We start from the raw sequence: 21,871 nt of genomic DNA, 5'->3' as shown, positions 1-21,871 counted from the left end.
ACTAACTGATTAAATGGCTCGCTACAGTAGTGTCTTTTTAACGTGGTACCTTTATTGTATTAATTAATGAGGACAAACGGCACAGTACAGAGAAAGTAAGAGAGAAGCTAGGAGAGCTACTGGGACCGACTTTCGCTGGCATGTGAATTAAGGTCATGTTATTAACTTCTAAATACATTTAAATTACTTAAAATACAGTATCTGAGCTGCTAGTTACTGGTTAGGCGATGATGTCATTTAAGGCGGTGCTGTTCCTGCTAATATTGTGTCGTGCGTGTGTGTACATGTGTGTGTTTCTGCGTTGGTACGTACTGTGTGTGAACAAGTCAGAGCAGGAAGGCATCGGGCCTTATCATAAGGAAATGGTCAAAGGACAACATCCTTTTCACATAGTGGAGTGGAGCAAAGCTTGCTGGGACTCCAGTCCGGCCCAACACCCCACCACCTCCACACAGACTGACTTCACCTTGTTTTTGTCTGTTTCCACTGACTTCAGAAATTCATGGTATTCACTTTTGTGGCAACTTTCCATCCCGTCTCACTCGCAGCTTATCCTGGTACTTGAATAACCTACAGGGAAAATAAGTTCTTCCATATTTACCACTTAATACTTTACATTGTTAGCTGATGCTCGTACTTCTTACAGTAACGTTTTAATGAGTAGGTTCTCATTTTGTCTCATGAATCCACATTTGGTACACATTACTGACGATGTTTCACTCTGTTGGAGTCATCAACAGGTGGTGATAATGTAACAAGATGCAGGAAAGTAGAATAACGCACACTTGCAATCATGAATGTAAACAATTTCAAATTTTTTGAAAAGACATTCTTTGCAAATATTTGATGAAGACATAAATCTATTTGAGGGCTAACATGTTTGTTAGTTTGTAGAAATCTTGACAGCGTACTTTGTTTGTGTCACTGATGTAACGCGGATGATCAAGAAAGTTTTCTTGCTGGTCATAATTGTAAACTTACTTCAGTTGAAAGGTTTCCATCCACCTCTTTTTATACAAATGTTCATGTTTCCTGAGTGAAAACATCATACAATTGCAAAAGAAAAGGTTAATAAAATATGCAGGATCATCTTGTTTTCCTATGAAAAAGATATTCACGTCATATTTGAACCACTGAATACCTCCACTACATCAGAAAACCAGAAAAAAGTAGAAAAAAAAAAGCTGAAATGTAATTATTTGCAACAGGTCCGGGTCCCTGTTGAATTTCACATCTATATTACAATATTGTTTTACACACTGCAGGGTACATATGTATAAAAAGACAAATTCATTCATTTTATTAAAGCAGAAATAAATAATGTAATGAAGTTAGTGGTGCTGTTTGATTGATGAAATCTCTTCAGTTCCTCTTGAACATATTAGAGTGAAGGTAGTTGAGCTCTGATTCACTTTTTTATTTTGCAGAAAAAAATAATGTTAATTTTAAACTTGAACAACATTTTATTTATATTTCATAAATAAGTCCAAACAAATGGAAAGAAAATGTCGTTATGACTGGTTCTGCTTTGCATTTTACGTTACCCAACATGCCACTCAGTCCGGCGGTTGCCTTTTGTGTAACTTTATAGCAGAGTGGATGTTATTACATGGCAAGCATGCCACAGACCTCAAAAAGGGTACAGCTGCCTTCTTTCTTGGGAAAGAAAAGACAGTTGACCACATTTAACTGTAGAGACGTTTCACTGCCTCTGCTGTAAATGGGAGATTGTTGTTTTCAAACCAGCTGAAATAAGAAACGGAATATCTGAAGTCTGCACGAGTAGAAATGACACAGTGAACACAACGCAAACCCACAATGAAGCAAATGAATGGGAGTATATCGCTCAGATTTCTCGTCGTTTCAGGTTTCACAGGAAAAAACTGCAACAGCAACATTGATGACTGTCCAGGTCACGGGTGCCTGAATGGAGGGACGTGTGTGGATGGAGTCAACACCTACAACTGCCAGTGTAAACCTGAATTTACAGGTTTGTACAGTTATGTTACAGTATATTGAAGAGCTTCGTCATCATTTCAATCAGATGAAAGCGGCTTCATATCGAGGAGTTTGTAACTGACTTCTCCTGGTTGTGCCACAGGTCAGCTCTGCACAGAGGATGTTGATGAGTGCCAGCTGATGCCCAATGCGTGCCAAAATGGCGGCACGTGCCACAACACCTACGGCAGCTATCAGTGCGTGTGTGTGAATGGTTGGACCGGGGACGACTGCGGCGACAACATTGATGATTGTGCCAGCGCCGCCTGCCACTCCGGGTCCACCTGCCACGACCGCGTAGCTTCTTTCTTTTGTGAATGCCCCCACGGCCGCACAGGTGTGTAGGAGCTTCATTTTCATGAACGGGGATTTGATTTATGGGAATTTAGCTGTCAATACATGAGAGTAGATGTTTCTTATGTGAAAATATGCTGGTTCTGCAAGCCTAATTGTATGTAATTGTGTTTTATTGTGGTGTGTGAGGCCCACGGGAAGGTACAAATTAATACAAAGCTAAAACTGACGAAAATGAAAGGTTTTAAATTCAACGGCAGTGAGGAAGTGTTCTATCCAGAGGACGCTGATCTTTGGCTTCTCCTGTGGTTTTGGTGTGTTAAATGTTTTTTTTGCAGGTTACAAATGACATGTTGACATATTTTCTACATGTTGACGTATACACATTTATTAAGTGGGTTATAACACAATATAGTGTATTTGTAAGCAGATATTAAGACATTCATAAGTTTGAAGTATACAGTATCACAAGTACACAGTATTTAATATTGATTATAACTTCTCCTATGGAGGCATATTTATTTTTGCAGGTGTGTTTATGTCATCATACACCTGCCTCCACTTCTGAGTGCGTCACAAGGAAAGTTAAAGTTGTAGACCAACACATTAATAAATACTTAAATCTGCTTATAACTACATTAAAATGTGTCTATTGATGTTTATAGACTGCTTATAAATGTTTAACAGGAGGATTGAAGTGATAAGTCAACTTTTCTGTGAAAAAAAAGGAGAAACTTGAAGGATCAAAAAGTGTTTTGTTTTTATGTTTAAAGACGGGCGTGCGTGAGATTTCAGGGTTGGACTTTAAGGATAGTCACAGCAGTGTTGAGACTGATAGATGATGTTCAGGTCAGTATATTAAAGTCCACCTCGTGTTTCCCTCCATCAGGTCTGCTCTGCCAGCTGGACGATGCCTGCATGAGTAACCCGTGTCAAAAGGGCTCCAACTGTGACACCAACCCCGTGACCGGAAACCACATGTGCACCTGCCCCTCAGGATACTCCGGTGCATCCTGTGCTCAGGATGATGACGAGTGCTCACTGGGTAAAAGTCACACCACCTGACCTGCTGAAGCTTTGTTTGTGTCAGACACTTTTCAACATCGACATTCTTCGACAGTTTAACTGCACTACTGTCCAGAAGACCTCCGTTTTACCACACACGCAGTCATAACTCCCTCCTACAGGCTCATTCTTTCCTGTCATTATAGGTACTTCGGTGCCCATAATTGTTGCCATATTTGCAGTAAATAACAACCTTTGGGTATTATTGCTGCAATCACACAATTGAGGCTTTGGTTTGGTTTTGTCAAACAACACTAAACCACCCAAATCATCTCATTGTTCCCATTGCTACAGTGAAATGTCTGCTTGTTAGGTCACACGCCAACCCGCTAAAGGAAGTAGACTCAAAGCATGAATGTGTTTAAATAGGTTCCAACCCATGTGAGCACGCAGGGAAGTGTGTGAACACCAAGGGCTCCTTCCAGTGTCGGTGCCAGCAGGGATACGTCGGGCCGCGCTGCGAGCTGGACATCAACGAGTGCATCTCCAACCCGTGTTTGAATGAGGCCACCTGCCTGGACCAGATAGGAAACTTCCACTGTATCTGCATGCCAGGTGAAGAGTCTGGGCAGGAGGGGCGGTTACACAAAGTGTTTTGTTTTAAATCATCTCAAGAGTGACACAGTGTAGGATCCATCTTCACTTCTCTGATTGTAGCTTTATGCTGTGCATTGTAAAGCCTTTTGAGACAAATTTCTATTGTTGCCCTGAATTGCAGTAGAAACTTTATTTTTAGTTTCTTTAGATTGATTTCACCAAATGCATCAAATCAAAGCTTGTTAATAACTGACAGGCAAAAGTAGCTTCTGCTTTTCTCTTCAAGTGGAATCAATCCTTGCAGCTTTAACATTTGCAAGATATCTGGAAATTCCTCAGAAATTGCTGCTTCAATGTGAGTTAAGAAAGAAACTCTTGTCTAATGGAGGAAGAGTAAATACTTCAAAGGCTGACCATGACTTTGTTTTCCTTTTCATATGGTTTTATTGTAGCTATAATTTTGTCGATCGGCAAAACATTTTAAATCAAAACATTTTAGGCTTTATTATTTGCTTAGGTCTTTTATAGAGAAAAAAAAAAAGCCTTTTAAATTTTCTCGAATGTGAAGATTTTTTTCTCTGTTTCAACATTGCTAACTGAATTTCTGTTCAAGTTTTGGACTGTTGGTTGAAGATATCAACGTGAAGTCTGGTAAATTTTATTGATCGGTTGGATTTATCTTCTAAATGTAAAAATACAGCTGAATCAATTATTCTATTAATTGATAAGTTGATCAACAGAAAAATAACTGTTTACTCTAGGTCCTTATTAGAAACACAATTTCGCAGTTTCTGTTGCTGCTTTTCTCTGTCATACGTCATAAAAAACTGCGTCGATCAGACAAAACAAGCAATTTCATGGCATCACTTTAAACATTTTTTTGAGATTTTATGGCCAAAAGGTTTGATAGATTAATTAAGAAAATTATAAAATGCTAATGAAAATAATTGCTAATTTCAGTCCTGTTTCTATAAGCACTGTGTATAATTGAATCCCTTCAGTGGTGCATCACAGCAGTGTGAAAGTGCTTCTCACTGTGCGTCTCTGTCTAACCGATCCATCTCCCTCCTGGTCCTCCCTTTGCTAATTGGCCAGGCTACGAGGGGGAGTTCTGCGAGATCGATACGGACGAGTGCGCCAACAGCCCCTGCCTGAACAACGGCAAGTGTATCGACAAGATCAACGCCTTCCACTGCCAGTGCCCCACAGGTGAGGTTGCCGTGCTGCTGCGGAGAGGGGAGGGGTGGGGGGGAGAGGAGGCATGGGGCCAGGGGGCACGGAGGTCGATCTCTCCGTCTCTGCCTTGCTCTCTCTCTCTTCTCCTCTTACACACACAAACACACACAAACAGATCTCTGGACGGGCACTAATCCCAGCCCGGAGGCAGGCTTACACAGGCCCGGGCACCCAGCGCCGAGCGCAGCAGCCGAGGAGGAGAGGTAAAAAAAAAAAATCTATAGGGAAAGGCTCGAGGAAGTTTGAACTTTCTGAACAAGTTTCTTATCCCTTTTATCAAGTCTGATGATTGAGCAGAAACTTGTGGCTCTAAGCGAGACTTTTGATTGTGACTGGGAACAAGAGAGAGCTAACACTAGAAGGCAGAGCTGCTACTACACTCCACATAATGACATCCTCGGTGTTGTAGTTGTTTGGTCTGTTTTGAGGGCAGCTTGATGTTTTGCTGAAGCCCCTTTTTTCCAGGAATGCCATTGGACTTCGACTATTTGAACAAGAGGTATTGATGTTTTGTTCAGGGCTGAAGGAATGCAACGACTGAATCTGAAAAGAAAGGAAGGTTCTTCAAACTCCCCAAATGTGTTTTGCATTTTTTCATTGGGATCATCGAGGTAGAAGAGATTTTTCTTTTTTTTTTGGTAAAAGAAAATAGCGAAGCTCAGAGTCGGGTGGATCAAAGGAGGCTTGGGTGGAGAGAGGCAGGAATTCTCCTGTTGAGAGAAAAAGAAAGGAAGGAGAGACGTCCCAACAAGGAAGCTTTAGAATTAATAGAGAGGGGGTACAAGAGTGAACACAAGAGCTTAACGCCTAAGAAAACTCAGTGTGTGACAGTGAGCGAGCGTTATGTGTGAAAACAGCACAAAGTGGTGGTGGTGAAAGTGTTGGTTTTTTTTCAGGACGGGAAGGGGGTGGAGGGGGGATGAGACGCACAAACCGTTATTTGGAAACAGGAAGGGTAGTGTAGGGGGAGGGGTTTTAACCGCCCTGCTTGAGATGTAAATTTGTCCCTGTTGCGAGCCATGCCCGAGGCGAGGGTCCCCCTTTTTTTTATTTCTGTACATGGAATAGCCATGGAAACCCCACTGAGAGCCATTGAAATGTCTGATTCCAACAGTCTGGAGATAAATCCCTCTTTGGCTGCTGAAGTGTGTGTGTGTGTGTGCACGCCCCTGTGCATGCTTACATTTTACCTTTTGTGAGTGCATGCATATGTGTGCATCTGGGTAAGAAATTCTTTCAGAGAGGTTTTGTTTTGGCCTTTTTGATTCCAGTCCTGAGTGCATTTCAGGGCACTGTAACTGAACTGTGAAGAGACGTAACGTTTGCATTGCGACCTGGAAAATAACCACTCAGTTTGTCCCGCCGAGGTTTGTTCCAACTGCTAACAGAGGAGACTGCACTTGAGCAATCACTTCTTGATTGCTCAAATGTTCTCTTTATATTGGCTGTCGTCCTTAGTGTTTGTTTACTACGTTACATGTGGTGTGACATCCGTATTTCACCCTATAGAATATAAAGCTCAGACAAATCACTCATCGTCGGCCCTGCTGTCACACAAAACTCTCAATAAACGCGAAAGATGTTGACGATTACTGACAAAAAAAATTTTTTTGTTCCCCTTGCTGACAACACCCCCTTGATAATGTTTTTATAGTTTGTAATTTACATGTTAAAATGCCTATATACCCATTGACACAAAAATAAAAAAGTACCATTTTCTAATATTACACCGTTTAATATTTTATAAGTAGTAAATAACATCTTTAGTAATCAAATGGTTTATAATTATTTCCCCTCCTTACAGATAAATAAAGAAATAAAGCTAAAAATAGGATAAAAGTTACAGTGCCGTGTAAGACATAAAATACAAAAATAAAATACAGAAATGCAAGAAATGAATCAAGAATTAGATTTATTAGGAAGTAGCCAGGTTGTAAAAAACTCCTTTTGGCTGGTGTTTTTGCTTTCTTTTAGTTTGGTAGTAAATGTTTGTCATATTTAATTGTTCATTTATAATTTTTCACAACTCCCAAACCCAAATGTTGCATTTATTAGGAAGAATAAAGCAAGAGTACATTATTTGTCAACTGTAGATAAAGCATGTAGTTATGATTTCTGAAGCCTTCAGTCCCCAATTAAACTGGGATGAAACTTTTGGCATGTTTTATCATCTTTTTCTGTGCAGTGCCTTCCAAAAGTAAAGTAGGCGTACAATAATATTTCTATCTAAAGTTAACGTACTTTTAAATAGGCAGCTTATAGTTTTTGAGTTTCTATATCAAAATATATATATATTTTTACACTATTTGTCTTTGTTTTGATCTTGAATTCAAATGTCCACAGTAGCAAAAACACGTTTCATTCTTACTTTTGGAGGCCATTGTGTGTTTGTAACTGTTTCTGCTGTGTCCAAGTTTCAGTCATTACATCATCCATCCACTCACAGCCAATCCAGAAAACACTGAATGGTTCAATCAGAGTCCGCTGGGAGAAATCAGCACGCAGTCCGCCTCACAAATACTTCCTCACCGGATTATTACAACGGAGTCTTTTTAGCTTTACAACACCTGTGTGTTCCTGCAATGTTGGGGGTGGGAGGGTGGGATTGTCATCTCTTCATCAGACAACATCCTACGAGTCCTTGGACTGTGACAGAGCGGAGACAAGTATAAAACGTCGGGGATGAGAATAACTCCAGGAAGAAAAAAAAAAAGGGGGGAAAGCCTGCTGGTTGGTTTTGAATGAACAGGAGTTTGAAGAGTGGCGGGTCAGAGGTCAAGCTGGCTCTTTTCGGGGGCGCGGAGGGAGTGGATGGGGCGGTGGGGAAGAGGGCGAGAGCAAGACAGGAGAATGCGTATTGTGATGGAAAAGTTTTGGAGGACAAAGGAGGCAACAGGCTGAGTTTGGCTCTGCGTGGAGCAGACAGGGCCTCCTTTGTCTCTCACCCGTCGGTCAGGAGGCCTCGCAACTTTCTTTCTTCCCTCGTTTCTTCCCCTCTCTCCTTCCCCCGCCGCAAACGAATTGGTTCCCCCACTCTCTCCTCTCCTCTCTTTGGAGTTGTTGCTGAAAAGAAGTGAAAGGGAAAATGGAGAGCTCGTAGTGTTGCGCTGTTGTTAATTAACATGCAGATTTCTGATTCGTTGAGAGCTCTCATGCTCAGGATTATGAGTGTGACTGGTTTGAAACGGTGAGAACATAGTCTGTACACAAACACACAAACACACGCACGCACACACACGCACTCCTTCACACAAACACACGCACGCACGCACACACACACACACACACACAATAACAGCCTCTTGTTTTTGTTTTTTTTTTGTCCAGGCTTCACAGGGAACCTCTGCCGTATAGACATCGATGAGTGTGCCAGCACGCCGTGCAAAAATGGTGCCATTTGCACAGACGGGCCCAACCAGTACACCTGCGAGTGCACTGAAGGTACACAAGCTTTAAAAAATACTAAAAAGGTCCGACAAAAGCTCAAACTATTGAGTGAGAACTTTTACCAGGTCAGAAGGAGTTTAGAATTTTAAGAGGACAAAAATTGGAGTCGTACATGTTCTTAAATTTCAAGAAATGACAAGAGTTAACACAATAAAACAACTGTTTTCCCAGGTTACTCTGGGAGGCACTGTGAGACAGACGTCAATGAGTGCTACTCCGACCCCTGCCACTACGGCACCTGCATCGACGACCTGGCCTCCTTCAGCTGCAACTGTCACCCCGGATTCACCGGCCGGCTGTGTGAGACCAACATCAACGAGTGTCTGAGCCAGCCGTGCAGGAACGGAGGAACCTGCCAGGACCGGGAGAACGCCTACATCTGCAGCTGCCCCAAGGGAACCACAGGTAAGGACCTCCACCTGCAACCTGCAAGAGCTACGAGTGGAACTGCTTTCATGAAATATGACATTAAGAGAAAACTGTCTTCCAGGAATCAACTGTGAAATCAACATTGACGACTGCAAGAGCAACCCCTGTGACTATGGGACCTGCATCGACAAGATCAACGGCTACGAGTGTGCCTGTGAACCCGGCTACACTGGTAAACTACTTGTACACTTGTATAGTGTTATGTAGTCATATTACTGCTTGAAACATGGGGCTGTTACATGACAGCAGACTCAGCTCAGTCTCTTTGCCATCTGAAATTAAAGAGTGGATTTTTTTTTTTTTTACGGCCTCCGGAGGAGAGAGCAGCAAGTCGGGAAATTAAATCCAGATTTTTTTTTGCGAGGAAGACCGACAGTCACACTCACGCCAATACCATCATACACTATCACAAACAATCATAAATATAAAACAAAAAAGGATGAGTTAGCCGTCTTAAATCAAATCAAATAAGATTTATTGGCATGAAACGGAGTCGTATATTATAGCCAAGGCAAAATACATGTTACTGAACAGGAAATTTAGAGAGAGAAAGCAAAGGAAAATTACAGGATTGCAAATCAAACAGCATGAGTCTACAACATACTACATATAGAAGAACAGAAGAAACTAGGAGACATCTGCATTTTACTTTAATACAGTGCAGTATTTTTGCTAATGTGTCAGGGAATGTAAGGAGCTTGTTTGTGTGTCTAATGGGCGCTTCAAATCATTGCAGACTTTCAATCGTCAGGAAAGTTTAAAAGCTAATTTAAGTTAGATTCAAATTAAACATGGCCTCCGCCTCAGGTAACCAGTGGACAAAATGAGTGTTTAAGGTGCAGGACTGGAGGGTCGCAGGTACGGACGGAGGAGTGTGGTCCTGACGGGGGGAGGGTGACAGATGGCGAGCGAGCACGCTCCTCTGAGGCTCGACCGGTGTCACTTTCCAGCTCCACCCTGTTCCCGTCCTGCTGCTGTTCGGACATGAAAGCTGCCCTCCCTCACAAAGAGAGGACACACACACACACACACACACACACACACACACACACACACACACACACACACACACACACACACACACACACACACACACACTGTGGCCCGCAGAGTCACTGGGGATTTGAGCAGGAGAAAAGATTCCCTGAAAGATTCCTGAAAGTTGAGCTTTTAAAAGCTCAGAAGCGGTTCCCTGCTTTAAAGCTAAATGGGCTGCCTTTATGTTATGTGTGGCACCGGCCTGAATGGCGTCAACGCTTCAAGTGGCCGACAAAGACCGACTTTAAACCCCTTATGTTTCTGGAAATTGATACATTTACTGCACTGTTATATAGACTTTATTGTGTGGAGGTTTTGTGTGCAGCTGTATGAGTTGCTGTTATGTATTTTAAAATGATAAAACAAACTAAGCTGTCATTTCGTCGCTCATCCCCTCCCTGTCTATACACTAAAGGAAGATCGTATGTAAGTCAAGCAAAGTCTCTCTTTTCTTTAGGCACCATGTGTAACATCAACATCGATGAGTGTGCCATCAACTCGTGCCACAACGGCGGCACCTGTATCGACGGCATCAACAGCTTCACCTGCGTGTGTCCAGACGGTTACCATGACGCCACCTGCTTCTCCCAAGTCAACGAGTGCATCAGCAATCCCTGCATCCACGGCCACTGTGAGGACAAGATCAACGGGTGAGTGTCTACAAGCTGGTCCGAGATGGAGAACTGTCATGAATGACACCAGATTAGGTGTAGTCCATTGCAAAAGAGCCTGGCCAGAATACAAGAACAAAACACTGAATGATTTAATACCAGCTAAATAATCTGTCCATGCAGTGACTTAAATTTACTTAGCAAGAAGTCTTAAAATAAGATGGTTGAAAATAAGTATGCTGATTTTTATATCAAATTACTTGAGAGACAAAAGTTTCATAAAACAGCAGACCTTAATCTTTACAATTTCTGCTTCACACACCCATGGTGGAAGTTTGTCTACCATCAGGACCATCTGTGGATTCAGTGTCTTCAGCATGTGGACCGAAGGCCACAGGAATAGAACCCCTTACTTTACAATTACTGGGCAACCATCTGAGCCACAGCCAACAACATTTAGCATTGATTGAAAGTAGTCCAGAAGTCTTTATAGTTCTAGTAATTCTAGTTTCAAGACATACTGCTTCATATAAGTCTTCTACAGCCTTGACGTAGATGTTTTAGATATGTGTTTCTCAAATATAGTTGATCTTGTAACGCTGATCAGGAAAACGCAAGTGATATTTACTTGAATTAAGTCAAATGATCTGCCTGAGAAAACACTACATGAGCAGTTTATATCACGACAAAGCAAAATAGATTTTAAATCTAAATATGAAATCAGTTTACTTGGTTTGACACCGCTTTTGCAGTGTAGCTTTTTTATCTCCAAATTCCAAACAAGCGAATGCGACTCAGGATCAAACTTTAATACTGATATTTTCATTGTCTCCTCATCAGCTATAAATGCCTGTGTGACTCCGGCTGGAGCGGTAAAAACTGCGACATCAACAACAATGAGTGTGAATCCAACCCCTGTATGAATGGAGGCACCTGCAAGGACATGACCAGCGGATACATCTGCACCTGTCGAATGGGTTTCACCGGTCAGTATCTGTGTGTGTGATGAGTGTGTTTCCCTCGACACCACTTGACTGTTGACCTTCACTTAAACTGAAGTATGTGTAACTTGTTGTCCGCTCTAACCACAGGACCAAACTGCCAGACAAACATCAATGAATGTGCGTCCAACCCCTGCCTCAACCAGGGTACCTGCATCGACGACGTCGCTGGCTACAAGTGCAACTGCATCCTGCCTTACACGGGTATGAAAATGTTATTGAAAATATTTGACACGCCCATGTGTTGGCCTGGTGTTCTGGCACTCCCTCGCTGTGTGTGTGTGTGGGAGGGGGGGGGGGGCTCAGTTTCCACCAGCTGTGTGCTCAAGTTATTTGAAAAAGAGGAAAAATGTGCATCTGATGAAATAACTGTCGAGTAAAGTTCATCATCAAGACTTCCTCGGGGCTCAAAGACACCGAACTTTTGACTCACTCTGCTCCTCTGCGATACACTGACATCCCTAATGTGAACTGGGAAACATTTTCGTGTCATCTCTCTTATTGTTATTTGACCAAACAGATAATGATGGAAAGGCCGCTGGCAAATTTTTCTTGTATTTGTCTCGTATTTTTTGGAAAAATCCACAGGACTTTGAATAATAAAAGGCCCTTGCTCGTGTCGGGGTGGGAACGGGGTGCGTGACACATTTCCTGTTTGCCTGCTTCCTGTCTCACAGAAAAGTAAATGGCTTCACAATGGCCGGAAACTGGAGCCGGCTTCCTGTGCGAGCTGGGTGTTGTGGAAACAGATAGGGAAATGTCTCCGCAGGCCTCTAACACTGACAGAACCTGGCTAAAATCTCCTGATAGCACTGACTGAAAGATGGTTCTGTATCCATGTGGGTTACCTCTGAGTTCATGACTCTGGTGTGATATCACAGAGTGAAAGTTAAGCACAGTTTGTCATTTATTTTAATTAAAGACATGGTTCTTGTGTTTGTGTTTCAGGAGAGAACTGTGAAACATTGATGGCTCCTTGCAGCTCCAAACCCTGCAAACATGGAGGAGTGTGTCAGGAGTCGGAGGACTATCAGAGCTTCTCTTGTGTGTGTCCTGAAGGATGGCAAGGTAATCATTAATGTCTGCATACCTGTGTGCCCTCCAGGAACTATTTCATTGTCAACAGGTAGATCCTACAGTTCTACTGTGTTCCAGGGTTCCCACTGTTCAGGGAATTTCAGGGAATTTTTAAAACTCTTTTCTAGAGAGGTCAGGGGATTTGGTCATTTTGTGGGCTAAATTGTGGAATATCAGGACATTTTGCATGTTTTAATTTTAGTTGCCGTTCATCAAAATATTTTCCATATAGTCTTTTTTTTTTTTTATTCCAGGTGTTGTCTGTATTGCCTGAGTGGTTTTATCCCCTTTCTGTTCGTCAAAAAGGTGCAAGCACTTCAGTAAACATGTGCCTTCTCGTAGCTGCTTAGGAAGACAAACATGCAGGAAAATGTTAATTTCAAGAGCTTTGGCCACAAAATAATGACTTCAAAGACTGGGTGATAAAAGTACATGACAGAAAAGCTAGATGTAAAGTTTGTGAAACTACTATAGATCTGTCAAATATGGGAGAGGGAGCCCTTTGCAGCCACACCAACAGTATGCTCGCTTCTTATTGTTCCCATTTGAAGAACCTTTGTGGTCAGTGTGTTTATAAAAGGATGCACAGGTCTAGTTGTGTGTGATCATTATTCTTCAGTAGTTTTAAGTAGTGAAAAGTTTTGGACTGAAACACCTTTGAGCTCTCAAATTGATGCTAATAAAATAATGTGTCTGTTTCTTGTCTGCTCAGCACAACAGTCGTCTGTTTTTTGTGTTCATTATAGGTCAGCGGATTTCAGCTTTTTATTCAGTAAAAGGCAGAAAAAAGGCAGAGAATTTGACATTTGAGAAAAAAACAACCTCATTTTAGAGTCCACATTCTAAATGTTACATAAATAATTTCAGTTTTCAGATCTGTGTATATAACTGCAGCTTTATGTCTCTTTTTTCTGTTTATTTCAGTATGTTTTTGCATCACAGTGTTGCAAAAAATGCTGGATTAAATGAAAAACATTTTAAAGAGCTGGGAGCTTTGACACTTGGTTTGGGTTTATTCTTTTTCTGTGTTTCTTTGGATTAATGCATATTTATTTGGTTCAAAAATTTTACCTTGACACTGATTAGAACCATTTACGTACTTAATTTCTTACTTATGTACATACTTACTCAGTTTAATCAGTTTAGTGTTGTCTATCTTGTCTTGTTACCCACTGTTCCTCTTTCTGTCCCTCTTAAGGCCAAACGTGTGACGTGGATATCAAAGAGTGTGTGAAGAACCCGTGTCGTAATGGAGCCATCTGCCAGAACACTCTGGGCAGTTACCGATGCAACTGCAAACCAGGCTTCACCGGACGCAACTGTGAAACCAATATCGATGACTGCAAGCCCAGTAAGTTCATCAGTCCTCCCTTTATCTCATTTCTTTCGTTTGTCTTATGATGGAGGTGCACAATAGAGCGCACAGCTGATTGTCACGCCTCCTCCCAACAACAGACCCCTGCAGCAACGGAGGCCTGTGTAAGGACGAGGTGAACAGCTTCCTGTGTACCTGCCTGCCCGGCTTTCGGGGGACAAAGTGCGAGGAGGACATCAACGAGTGTGAGAGCAACCCGTGTAAGAACGGAGCCAACTGCACCGACTGTGTCAACAGCTACACCTGCACCTGCCCGCCCGGCTTCAGTGGAATCCACTGTGAAAATAACACTCCAGACTGCACTGAGAGGTACGCAGCTTTGTGTCACGTTTAAACCCCACAGCTTCAGCTTTAAGAGACGAGACAGACAGGTGAACACTGATTTATGAGTGAGGGCATCTCCAGATCAAGAGGTACTTTTCCTGTTACATGTTGATGTAGGCTACATTTTCTTGTCCCCTGTTGCCCCCTCTGGTGGAGTTTTGATTTACAACAGCGGACTCCAACATCTCCTGTATTGCAGCTGTCCCATAAGCAGTCAAGAAGTTATTTAGATGAAATGAATGTGTGGCTGTCGAGTTGTTTGCAAACATGCCAAGAGTAGTTTCTCTCAATTCAATCAGTGGAGCTGCTGTGTGGGAAAAGTTTGAATGTGAAGTAGGGCATCGCTGTAACAAAGTGTTTGTTCTTAGTGAACTTTCCGTGGATAAATCAGATGTGAATTTGCCTACAGCTCAGATAATAAAAGTTTTATTGATTCAAAAAAAAGCCGCAGAATATTTTTCTATAACAATTCATGTCTGTTTTTCCACAGCTCTTGCTTCAATGGCGGCACATGTGTGGATGGCATCAACACCTTCACGTGTTTGTGTCCACCGGGCTTCACTGGGAGCTACTGCCAGCATGATATCAACGAGTGTGACTCCAAACCCTGTCTGAATGGAGGCACCTGCCAGGACAGCTACGGCACCTACAAGTGCACCTGCCTGCATGGTTACACCGGGCTCAACTGTCAGGTAGGAGCAGAGAGACAGACTGGAAGCTGGTGTTAACTTTTTATTCACTTCTCTTATCAAGTAAACAATATATTATTCCAGTAAACGATTATTTGGAGAGATGGAGGTTCAAAGATGCCTGGATGTCTCGGTAAAAAAAAGTTTTAGTTGTTCTAAAGCTTTTGATGCCTATATTCCAGTGTGTAGGTTGCACCTGTAAGGACTCTGAAAAATAATAATTTGAATTAACAAATAAAGGTTTTACCTCCATATTAACCTCGACTTTTACGCTTCTTTTAACCCGCAAATCTCCAAACTCAAAGCTTACTGGGATTTCTAAACTGTTAAAATAACAGCTTTATGCATGTATAATAATCAGTGTCCTTTACATGTTCGTGTTTCAGAACTTGGTTCGATGGTGCGACTCGTCACCCTGTAAAAACGGAGGAACGTGCTGGCAGAGAGGCACCACCTACAGCTGCGAGTGTGAGACGGGCTGGACGGGCCTTTATTGTGACGTCCCGAGTGTTTCCTGTGAGGTGGCAGCCAAACAGAGAGGTACGATGGAGGATAGAGAGGTTTTACAACTCCTGTGTGTGCCAGTCAGTCTGCTTTATGAATCACAATAACAAATTAAGTTGTGAAAAACAACACTAACAGGAGGTCTCTCCATCTCGTGCTCTCTGTGTAGGAGTCGATGTTGCCCATCTGTGTCGTAACTCGGGTCAGTGTCTGGACGCAGGAAACGTTCACTACTGCCATTGTCAGGTTGGATACACCGGGAGCTACTGTGAGGAGCAGGTGGATGAATGCACCCCCAACCCCTGCCAGAACGGAGCCACCTGCACTGACTTTCTGGGTGGATACACCTGCAAGGTAAAAACTCCACAGAAATCATGTCATTTAAAACTCAAGGTCTTTTAACACAGTTTGATATGTTACTTTATCTTCTTTATAATTTTTATAAACCTGATTGTGTCCTGACATTTGTCTGGTGAAAATCAAATGACTTTCTGACAAAACAATGTCAATTTAAAATGTAAATTAAGTCTTCGATGCCACACGACTTGGCATTTCAAAACTCTCATTAAGTTTCTTCTCCAAAGTTGCACACTTTACTCATTTTTAAATCTCTGTAGATCAATTTTTGTATCACGAATCTAAGTATACAGTAGGCAACAGTCCTAATGAAGAGGCCTGTTTATAAATAGAAGACAAACAGCTTGGTTATGTTAATCTCCTCTGGAGTAAAGGATCTTCTGGCCTTGGCAGGATGGAGGCCAGAAAACAGCCAGGTAAACAAAAATCGTCTTTTCATGTCAGCCATTGATTCAACTCTCTCCTCTCTCTCCTCCCGCTGCCTTCCTCCTCCTCCTCCTCCTCCTCTCTTGGCTTCTTCTTCCTCTCTCTGTTGTTCCCTTTCTCCCTCAGTGCATGCCAGGCTACTTGGGGACCAACTGCTCTGCGGAGATCAATGAGTGTTTCTCCCAGCCGTGCCAGAACGGGGGCACCTGCATTGACCTGATCAATACCTACAAATGCTCCTGTCCCCGGGGAACCCAAGGTCAGCGGACCCCACGCACACTCCTCCACACCTCTACACCACTCTGCCTCTCCACCGTCTCCACGCTTCATTAATTAGGGCTTAACAGCATCCAGGGCATGAAAAACGCCTCCTCCCGTCTTGCCCCCATCTCTTCCTCTACTTGTCAAATGCGCCATTGATTTTTCTCTCAGACATAAAGGGAGAGTGTGTTGTAAGTCAGCCTGAAGTGGCAGTGGAGTCGGGTGTAGCCCAAAACAGCCGACATGTTGTTAGAGATAAAAAAGAAAAAAAAAAAAAAAAGATTTAAATTCAGAGTCATGATTCAGCTCAATATTTTTCCAAACATATCTGAACTTTGTGACTGAAATCATCAAACTATGCTTGTGTTTCAAACTGAAGCGTGTTACATTATAGAAGCAGGACACCACTGACATTCTGTTTATGTGGCTCTTTTAAACTCTACGTGGATTTATTTATGGAAACCTCAGCCTTTTCTATTTTTGTTTAGCTTTCAGGCCGTAGGATTTGTTATATAAAGTACTTGATGTAAGATGCACATTCAAGCACCACTTCCCTAATTTTCTTTTTCTTTTTTAATAAAACATATCCACATTATTATTACAAAAAGCAGATCTGACTTCATATCCAAAGTTTCCTCAGCAAGAGGACACTGATTACTGCAGTTTACAGGAAAAGCAAATGTGCTTCTAAAATCCTTTAAGTTAATACCCAATGTAATTCTCAGATTCGTTGATAAAGGTGTCTGTTTATGGTCTATTTCTGGAGTGTTTTTGCATCAAATATCGATTTACACAAAGTTGGATATTTGTATTAAAAAAAATAGGATATTTACTTATTTTTAACAATCATAACATAACATGTTAATCATAACACATTTAAAAAATAAAAAAAAAACTGAAATGTTCCCTCAAATGTTTTACACAGTCTGCAGTAATACAGGAACAAGTCAGTTGTACAATAGGCAACTTGATACATTTTTCCATTGACTAAACCCTGAATAGACCATTAATACCATGTATCCGAGAGACATTTCGCATCTTTTGAGTACTTTCCATTATTTTTCATACACTGTTGTGCTTTTCCCTGAGTATCGATCACTCCTTTAATGTATGAAATCCAGCTGAATCTTAAGAAGGTTTTATCAGAGGAATGCTGAAAGTCTTTCTTCATGAAGTACGTTGTAGAAGCAGATTGAGAGAAGCACATCACTTAACATCATCGCAAAGGCACTTCTCTAACGAAGGGAACATTACAGATTAAATATTGCTGCTAGTGTGACAGCAACATTTTCCCTTCCCGCTATTTTGAACTGACTAAACTGACATTACTCCTCCGTCGCTGTCTCCAGGTATGCACTGCGAGATCAACATCGACGACTGCAACCCGTTCACGGACCCCGTCACCAAGGAGCCAAAGTGTTTCAACAAAGGGAAGTGTGTGGATGGAGTCGGAGGCTACCACTGCATCTGCCCCGCTGGGTACGTGGGGGAGCGCTGCGAGGGAGACGTCAACGAGTGTCTGTCCAACCCCTGTGACCCGCGGGGGACGCACAGCTGCATCCAGCTCACCAACAACTACCGCTGCGAGTGTCGCACCGGCTACACAGGTAAACAGACGGAGGGGGATACACACCAACATGGGCTCCATCTCTTTACTCACTAAGGGTTTCAAGTTTAGGAGTAAGATCAGACATTTTTAGTCCTTTTTATTTTTTTATTTTTTTTCATTTTTTTCAAGATGATTTCCCTGATTTTTTTTCAAAACTTAGGCAACTTGTTCTCATTTAGAAAACGTGCTGTATTATTCCAGACAGTATTTGACAGTTAAACAAAGGTTTTTTACATAAATACATTACACATAACTTTTAAATTTGGACATTCTGCAGACCATAAATAAACTAAACTTTCTGGTAGGCAGTTTATTGCGGGGTTACTGTTTGTATGTTTGGTATGTTTACACTGAAATTCGTTTCATTTTCAGTCAGTACATATATCAATACTGATATACCTGCAAAAAATATATATTAGACAGTTTATTGGTCATGCTCTAAAATACATTGTTGATATCATACTGTCTCTTTAATTGTAGGTTATTTTCTTCTTTCTTTGGTATCTGTTTCTTTAAATTGACCTGATGTTCAATATGAGTTTGGGGTTTTAAGTTATTTTTTGAACCATACATGATATGATAAATGTTTTGTGTGTGTGCCCCCTCTGTAGGTGAGCGCTGTGACACAGTGTTCGATGGCTGTAAGGGGAAACCGTGCCGTAACGGAGGAACCTGTGCTGTAGCCAGTAACACACCACACGGCTTCATCTGCAAATGTCCTCCTGTGAGTACACACACTCTCCCACATACGCACAGATCTTTGTCACTTATAGGGACACTGTAATAAAGAATATTAAGTCCACAAAACAAACTCCAACTGTAATCTTACGCCGGAATAAACCAAGTGGCTGTGTGAGTGGAGACTTGCTTTTTATGGGAGGTGACAGTTTGAGTGATTTCAGTCTCCTTCGGTGTTAAAACTGAGTCATTCTGGGTTTTTTGCTTTTTTTTATGGTTTCATTTTTGTTCACCTCTAACAGTAACGTACACACATATGAAGCAGATTTTAAATATTTTAATTGCATTTTTAAAAAGGCAGATAAGTGTCATATTTCATGTTTTTCATGTATCAAAAAAAGTGTTTGTTGCTTTAAGAGGACACTGTTCAACACACTTGACCTTAATTGATCCACCAACTGTCTTAAAATATATGTTTAGTTTTCAAAAGTAAAAAAAAAAACCCACACACTGTACAGACAGACAAAAACATTCATATCTATAGTCAGCGTATTAGAGTTTGAAAAACACCTAAACTGCATGTCTCTGGACTGTGGGAGGAAATGGAGACACTCGGAAGAAACGGTGAGAGCACGTATTGACCTGGTTGGGTTTGAAGCCACTGAGCTCCACACTAACCCGACAGTAAATGTCCCTAACGTTAAAGCATTTTCATAGAAATTTGTATCAATTATTTTCTCTTGATCATTGATTACTTTTGAATATTGAAAAAAGAGACTAATAAAATATTAGTATTTCATTTTAGAAAATGAGTCCTGAACTATGAAATGAACTTGAATGAATGCATTTTTTTTGTCCTCTCCTTTCAGGGCTTCACTGGCTCCACATGTGAATATGACTCCCATGCCTGCGGCAGCTTTCACTGTCAAAACGGAGGCACCTGCATCTCTGGCCACAAGAGTCCCAAGTGTCTCTGCACCCAGTCCTTCACGGGGCCGGAGTGCCAGTATCCCACCGACAGCCCCTGCAACTCCTTCCCCTGCTACAACGGCGGCACGTGCGAATACACCTCCGAGGCGCCGTTCTTCCGCTGCGTCTGCCCCGCCAAATTCAACGGCCTGCGCTGCTACTACCTGGATGAGAACTTCCCGGGAGGGTTTGGCCACGACATCCCGCCGCCGCCAGAGGTGGAGGTCGCCTGTGAATTCCCGCAGTGCGAGGAGCGCAAGCACAACAAGTACTGCGACATGTTGTGCAACAACCACACGTGTGGCTGGGACAACGGCGACTGCTCGCTCAACTTCAACGACCCGTGGAAGAACTGCTCGGCCGCGCTGCAGTGCTGGAGGTACTTCAACGACGGGAAGTGTGACTCTCAGTGTGACAACGCTGGATGTTTGTACGACGGGTTCGACTGCCAGAACCTGGAGGGACAGTGCAAGTGAGTGGATTTTATATTTAAACAAAACAAGGGCCAATGTAGTATGTAAAGCATTTAGTTACATATCTTGGTAACACTTTACAGTAAGGGTACATTAATTATCATGAATTCACACATGACTTCATGTATTAATACCTCATAAATGGTCAGAAGAAGAGTTCAAAGTCTTCCCATACATAATCTCATGCATGAACAACACATTAATTAAAGCATTAACTAAGGTGAGTACATCGTCATCAATTATGATTTATTAAATATAATTATAATTATATGTATCTTACCATTAAGGACTCGTGAGTTTATCATGTTTGTGATTTCATGATGTGCCTTGTGCTGCACAGTTTTGTTCAGTGGTTCAAAGTTTTTGCAAAAAACTACACCCTGATCATGCTTAATAAATCATAATTCCTGATGATGTACTCACCTTAGTTAATGCTTCAATGAATGTGTTGTTCATGCATGAGGTCATGCATAAAAGACTTTGAACTCATGTTACTTGCTGATGATTCATCAGGTATTGATACATGAAGTAATGCTTAAGAGCATTTTCTTCTACAGACTACAGCAGATACAAAATACCTTTAAAAAACATTTTAGTGTTTAATGCAGAAGAAAAAACAGGGTTTTTTTCCAGACATGTATTGTTCAGTAGAGAGAAGTAGTTTGAAGGATTCAGACTTTTTTTTTTTCTTTCAAAATTTGTTATAAGACGTTTTTTTAATTAAAACTTAGTCCCTCCCTTCTTTTCAATTACATTTGTATTTTTATGTCTACTTCCTAGACACCTGGACTGTTTTTTTTCTGTTAAACTTCAGTTCAGATAACACTGATTCATGCAATGCATTAATATCCATATGAGAACAGGCCTAATTTATATTTTGTTCCTCCAGCCCTCTGTATGACCAGTACTGCAAGGACCACTATGCCGACAATCATTGCGACCAGGGCTGCAACAACGCCGAGTGCGAGTGGGACGGCTTGGACTGTGCCATAAATATGCCTGAGAAGCTCGCTGTGGGCCAGCTGGTCCTGGTAGTCCACATCACGCCCGAGCAGCTCCTCAACAACTCCTTCGGCTTCAAGCGCGAGCTGAGCCGCATTCTCCGGACTAACGTGATATTCAGCAAGAACGCGAAGGGCGAAATGATGGTCTACCCGTATTACGGGAACGAACACGAGCTGAAGAAGTACACCGTGAAGCGCTCCGTGGATTCGTGGTCAGAGGCTCCCGGCAAGGTGCTGAATCTGGTGAAGAGGAACCTGTATGAAGTGGCAGGTGGGAGCAGGAGAGTGAGGAGGGAGCTGGATCATCTGCAGATCAAAGGGTGAGAATAATTCATTCAAAGAGGTTTTTATCAAAGATCATACTCAGTCTGTTGGCTTCCATTGAGTTGTTTTACTTGTTTTCTGATCCTTATATTTGACTTGTTTTTTCTTTCCCTCTACAAAAACTAAGCTAATATAGATCCACATA

At 41.9% G+C, this 21,871-nt stretch overlaps 1 protein-coding gene across 1 annotated transcript in view; it reads left to right on the top strand.

The window, feature by feature from the left end:
* Window positions 1–21,871, top strand: part of LOC138625524 (neurogenic locus notch homolog protein 1-like) — a 45,453-nt gene that overhangs the window by 14,603 nt on the left and 8,979 nt on the right. The window contains exons 5-26 of the mRNA XM_069706505.1: window positions 1,868–1,990; window positions 2,102–2,335; window positions 3,182–3,337; window positions 3,727–3,912; window positions 4,990–5,103; window positions 8,458–8,571; window positions 8,749–8,982; window positions 9,068–9,178; window positions 10,502–10,694; window positions 11,496–11,641; window positions 11,747–11,860; window positions 12,605–12,724; window positions 13,932–14,084; window positions 14,189–14,417; window positions 14,923–15,124; window positions 15,508–15,661; window positions 15,795–15,979; window positions 16,535–16,667; window positions 18,019–18,276; window positions 18,890–19,002; window positions 19,826–20,397; window positions 21,288–21,722. Coding sequence (XP_069562606.1) covers window positions 1,868–1,990; window positions 2,102–2,335; window positions 3,182–3,337; window positions 3,727–3,912; window positions 4,990–5,103; window positions 8,458–8,571; window positions 8,749–8,982; window positions 9,068–9,178; window positions 10,502–10,694; window positions 11,496–11,641; window positions 11,747–11,860; window positions 12,605–12,724; window positions 13,932–14,084; window positions 14,189–14,417; window positions 14,923–15,124; window positions 15,508–15,661; window positions 15,795–15,979; window positions 16,535–16,667; window positions 18,019–18,276; window positions 18,890–19,002; window positions 19,826–20,397; window positions 21,288–21,722 — 4,279 coding nt within the window. The remainder of the gene's footprint in view (window positions 1–1,867; window positions 1,991–2,101; window positions 2,336–3,181; window positions 3,338–3,726; window positions 3,913–4,989; window positions 5,104–8,457; window positions 8,572–8,748; window positions 8,983–9,067; window positions 9,179–10,501; window positions 10,695–11,495; window positions 11,642–11,746; window positions 11,861–12,604; window positions 12,725–13,931; window positions 14,085–14,188; window positions 14,418–14,922; window positions 15,125–15,507; window positions 15,662–15,794; window positions 15,980–16,534; window positions 16,668–18,018; window positions 18,277–18,889; window positions 19,003–19,825; window positions 20,398–21,287; window positions 21,723–21,871) is intronic.

This window comes from Brachyistius frenatus, unplaced genomic scaffold, assembly GCF_029030835.1.
Source record: "Brachyistius frenatus isolate BFR_SWC_R1_liver_20210118 unplaced genomic scaffold, ASM2903083v1 Contig_63, whole genome shotgun sequence".
NCBI classification, from domain to species: Eukaryota; Metazoa; Chordata; class Actinopteri; family Embiotocidae; genus Brachyistius; species Brachyistius frenatus.
Note: the sequence above shows the minus strand (reverse complement) of the source record. Positions and strands in the feature narration are given on the sequence as shown.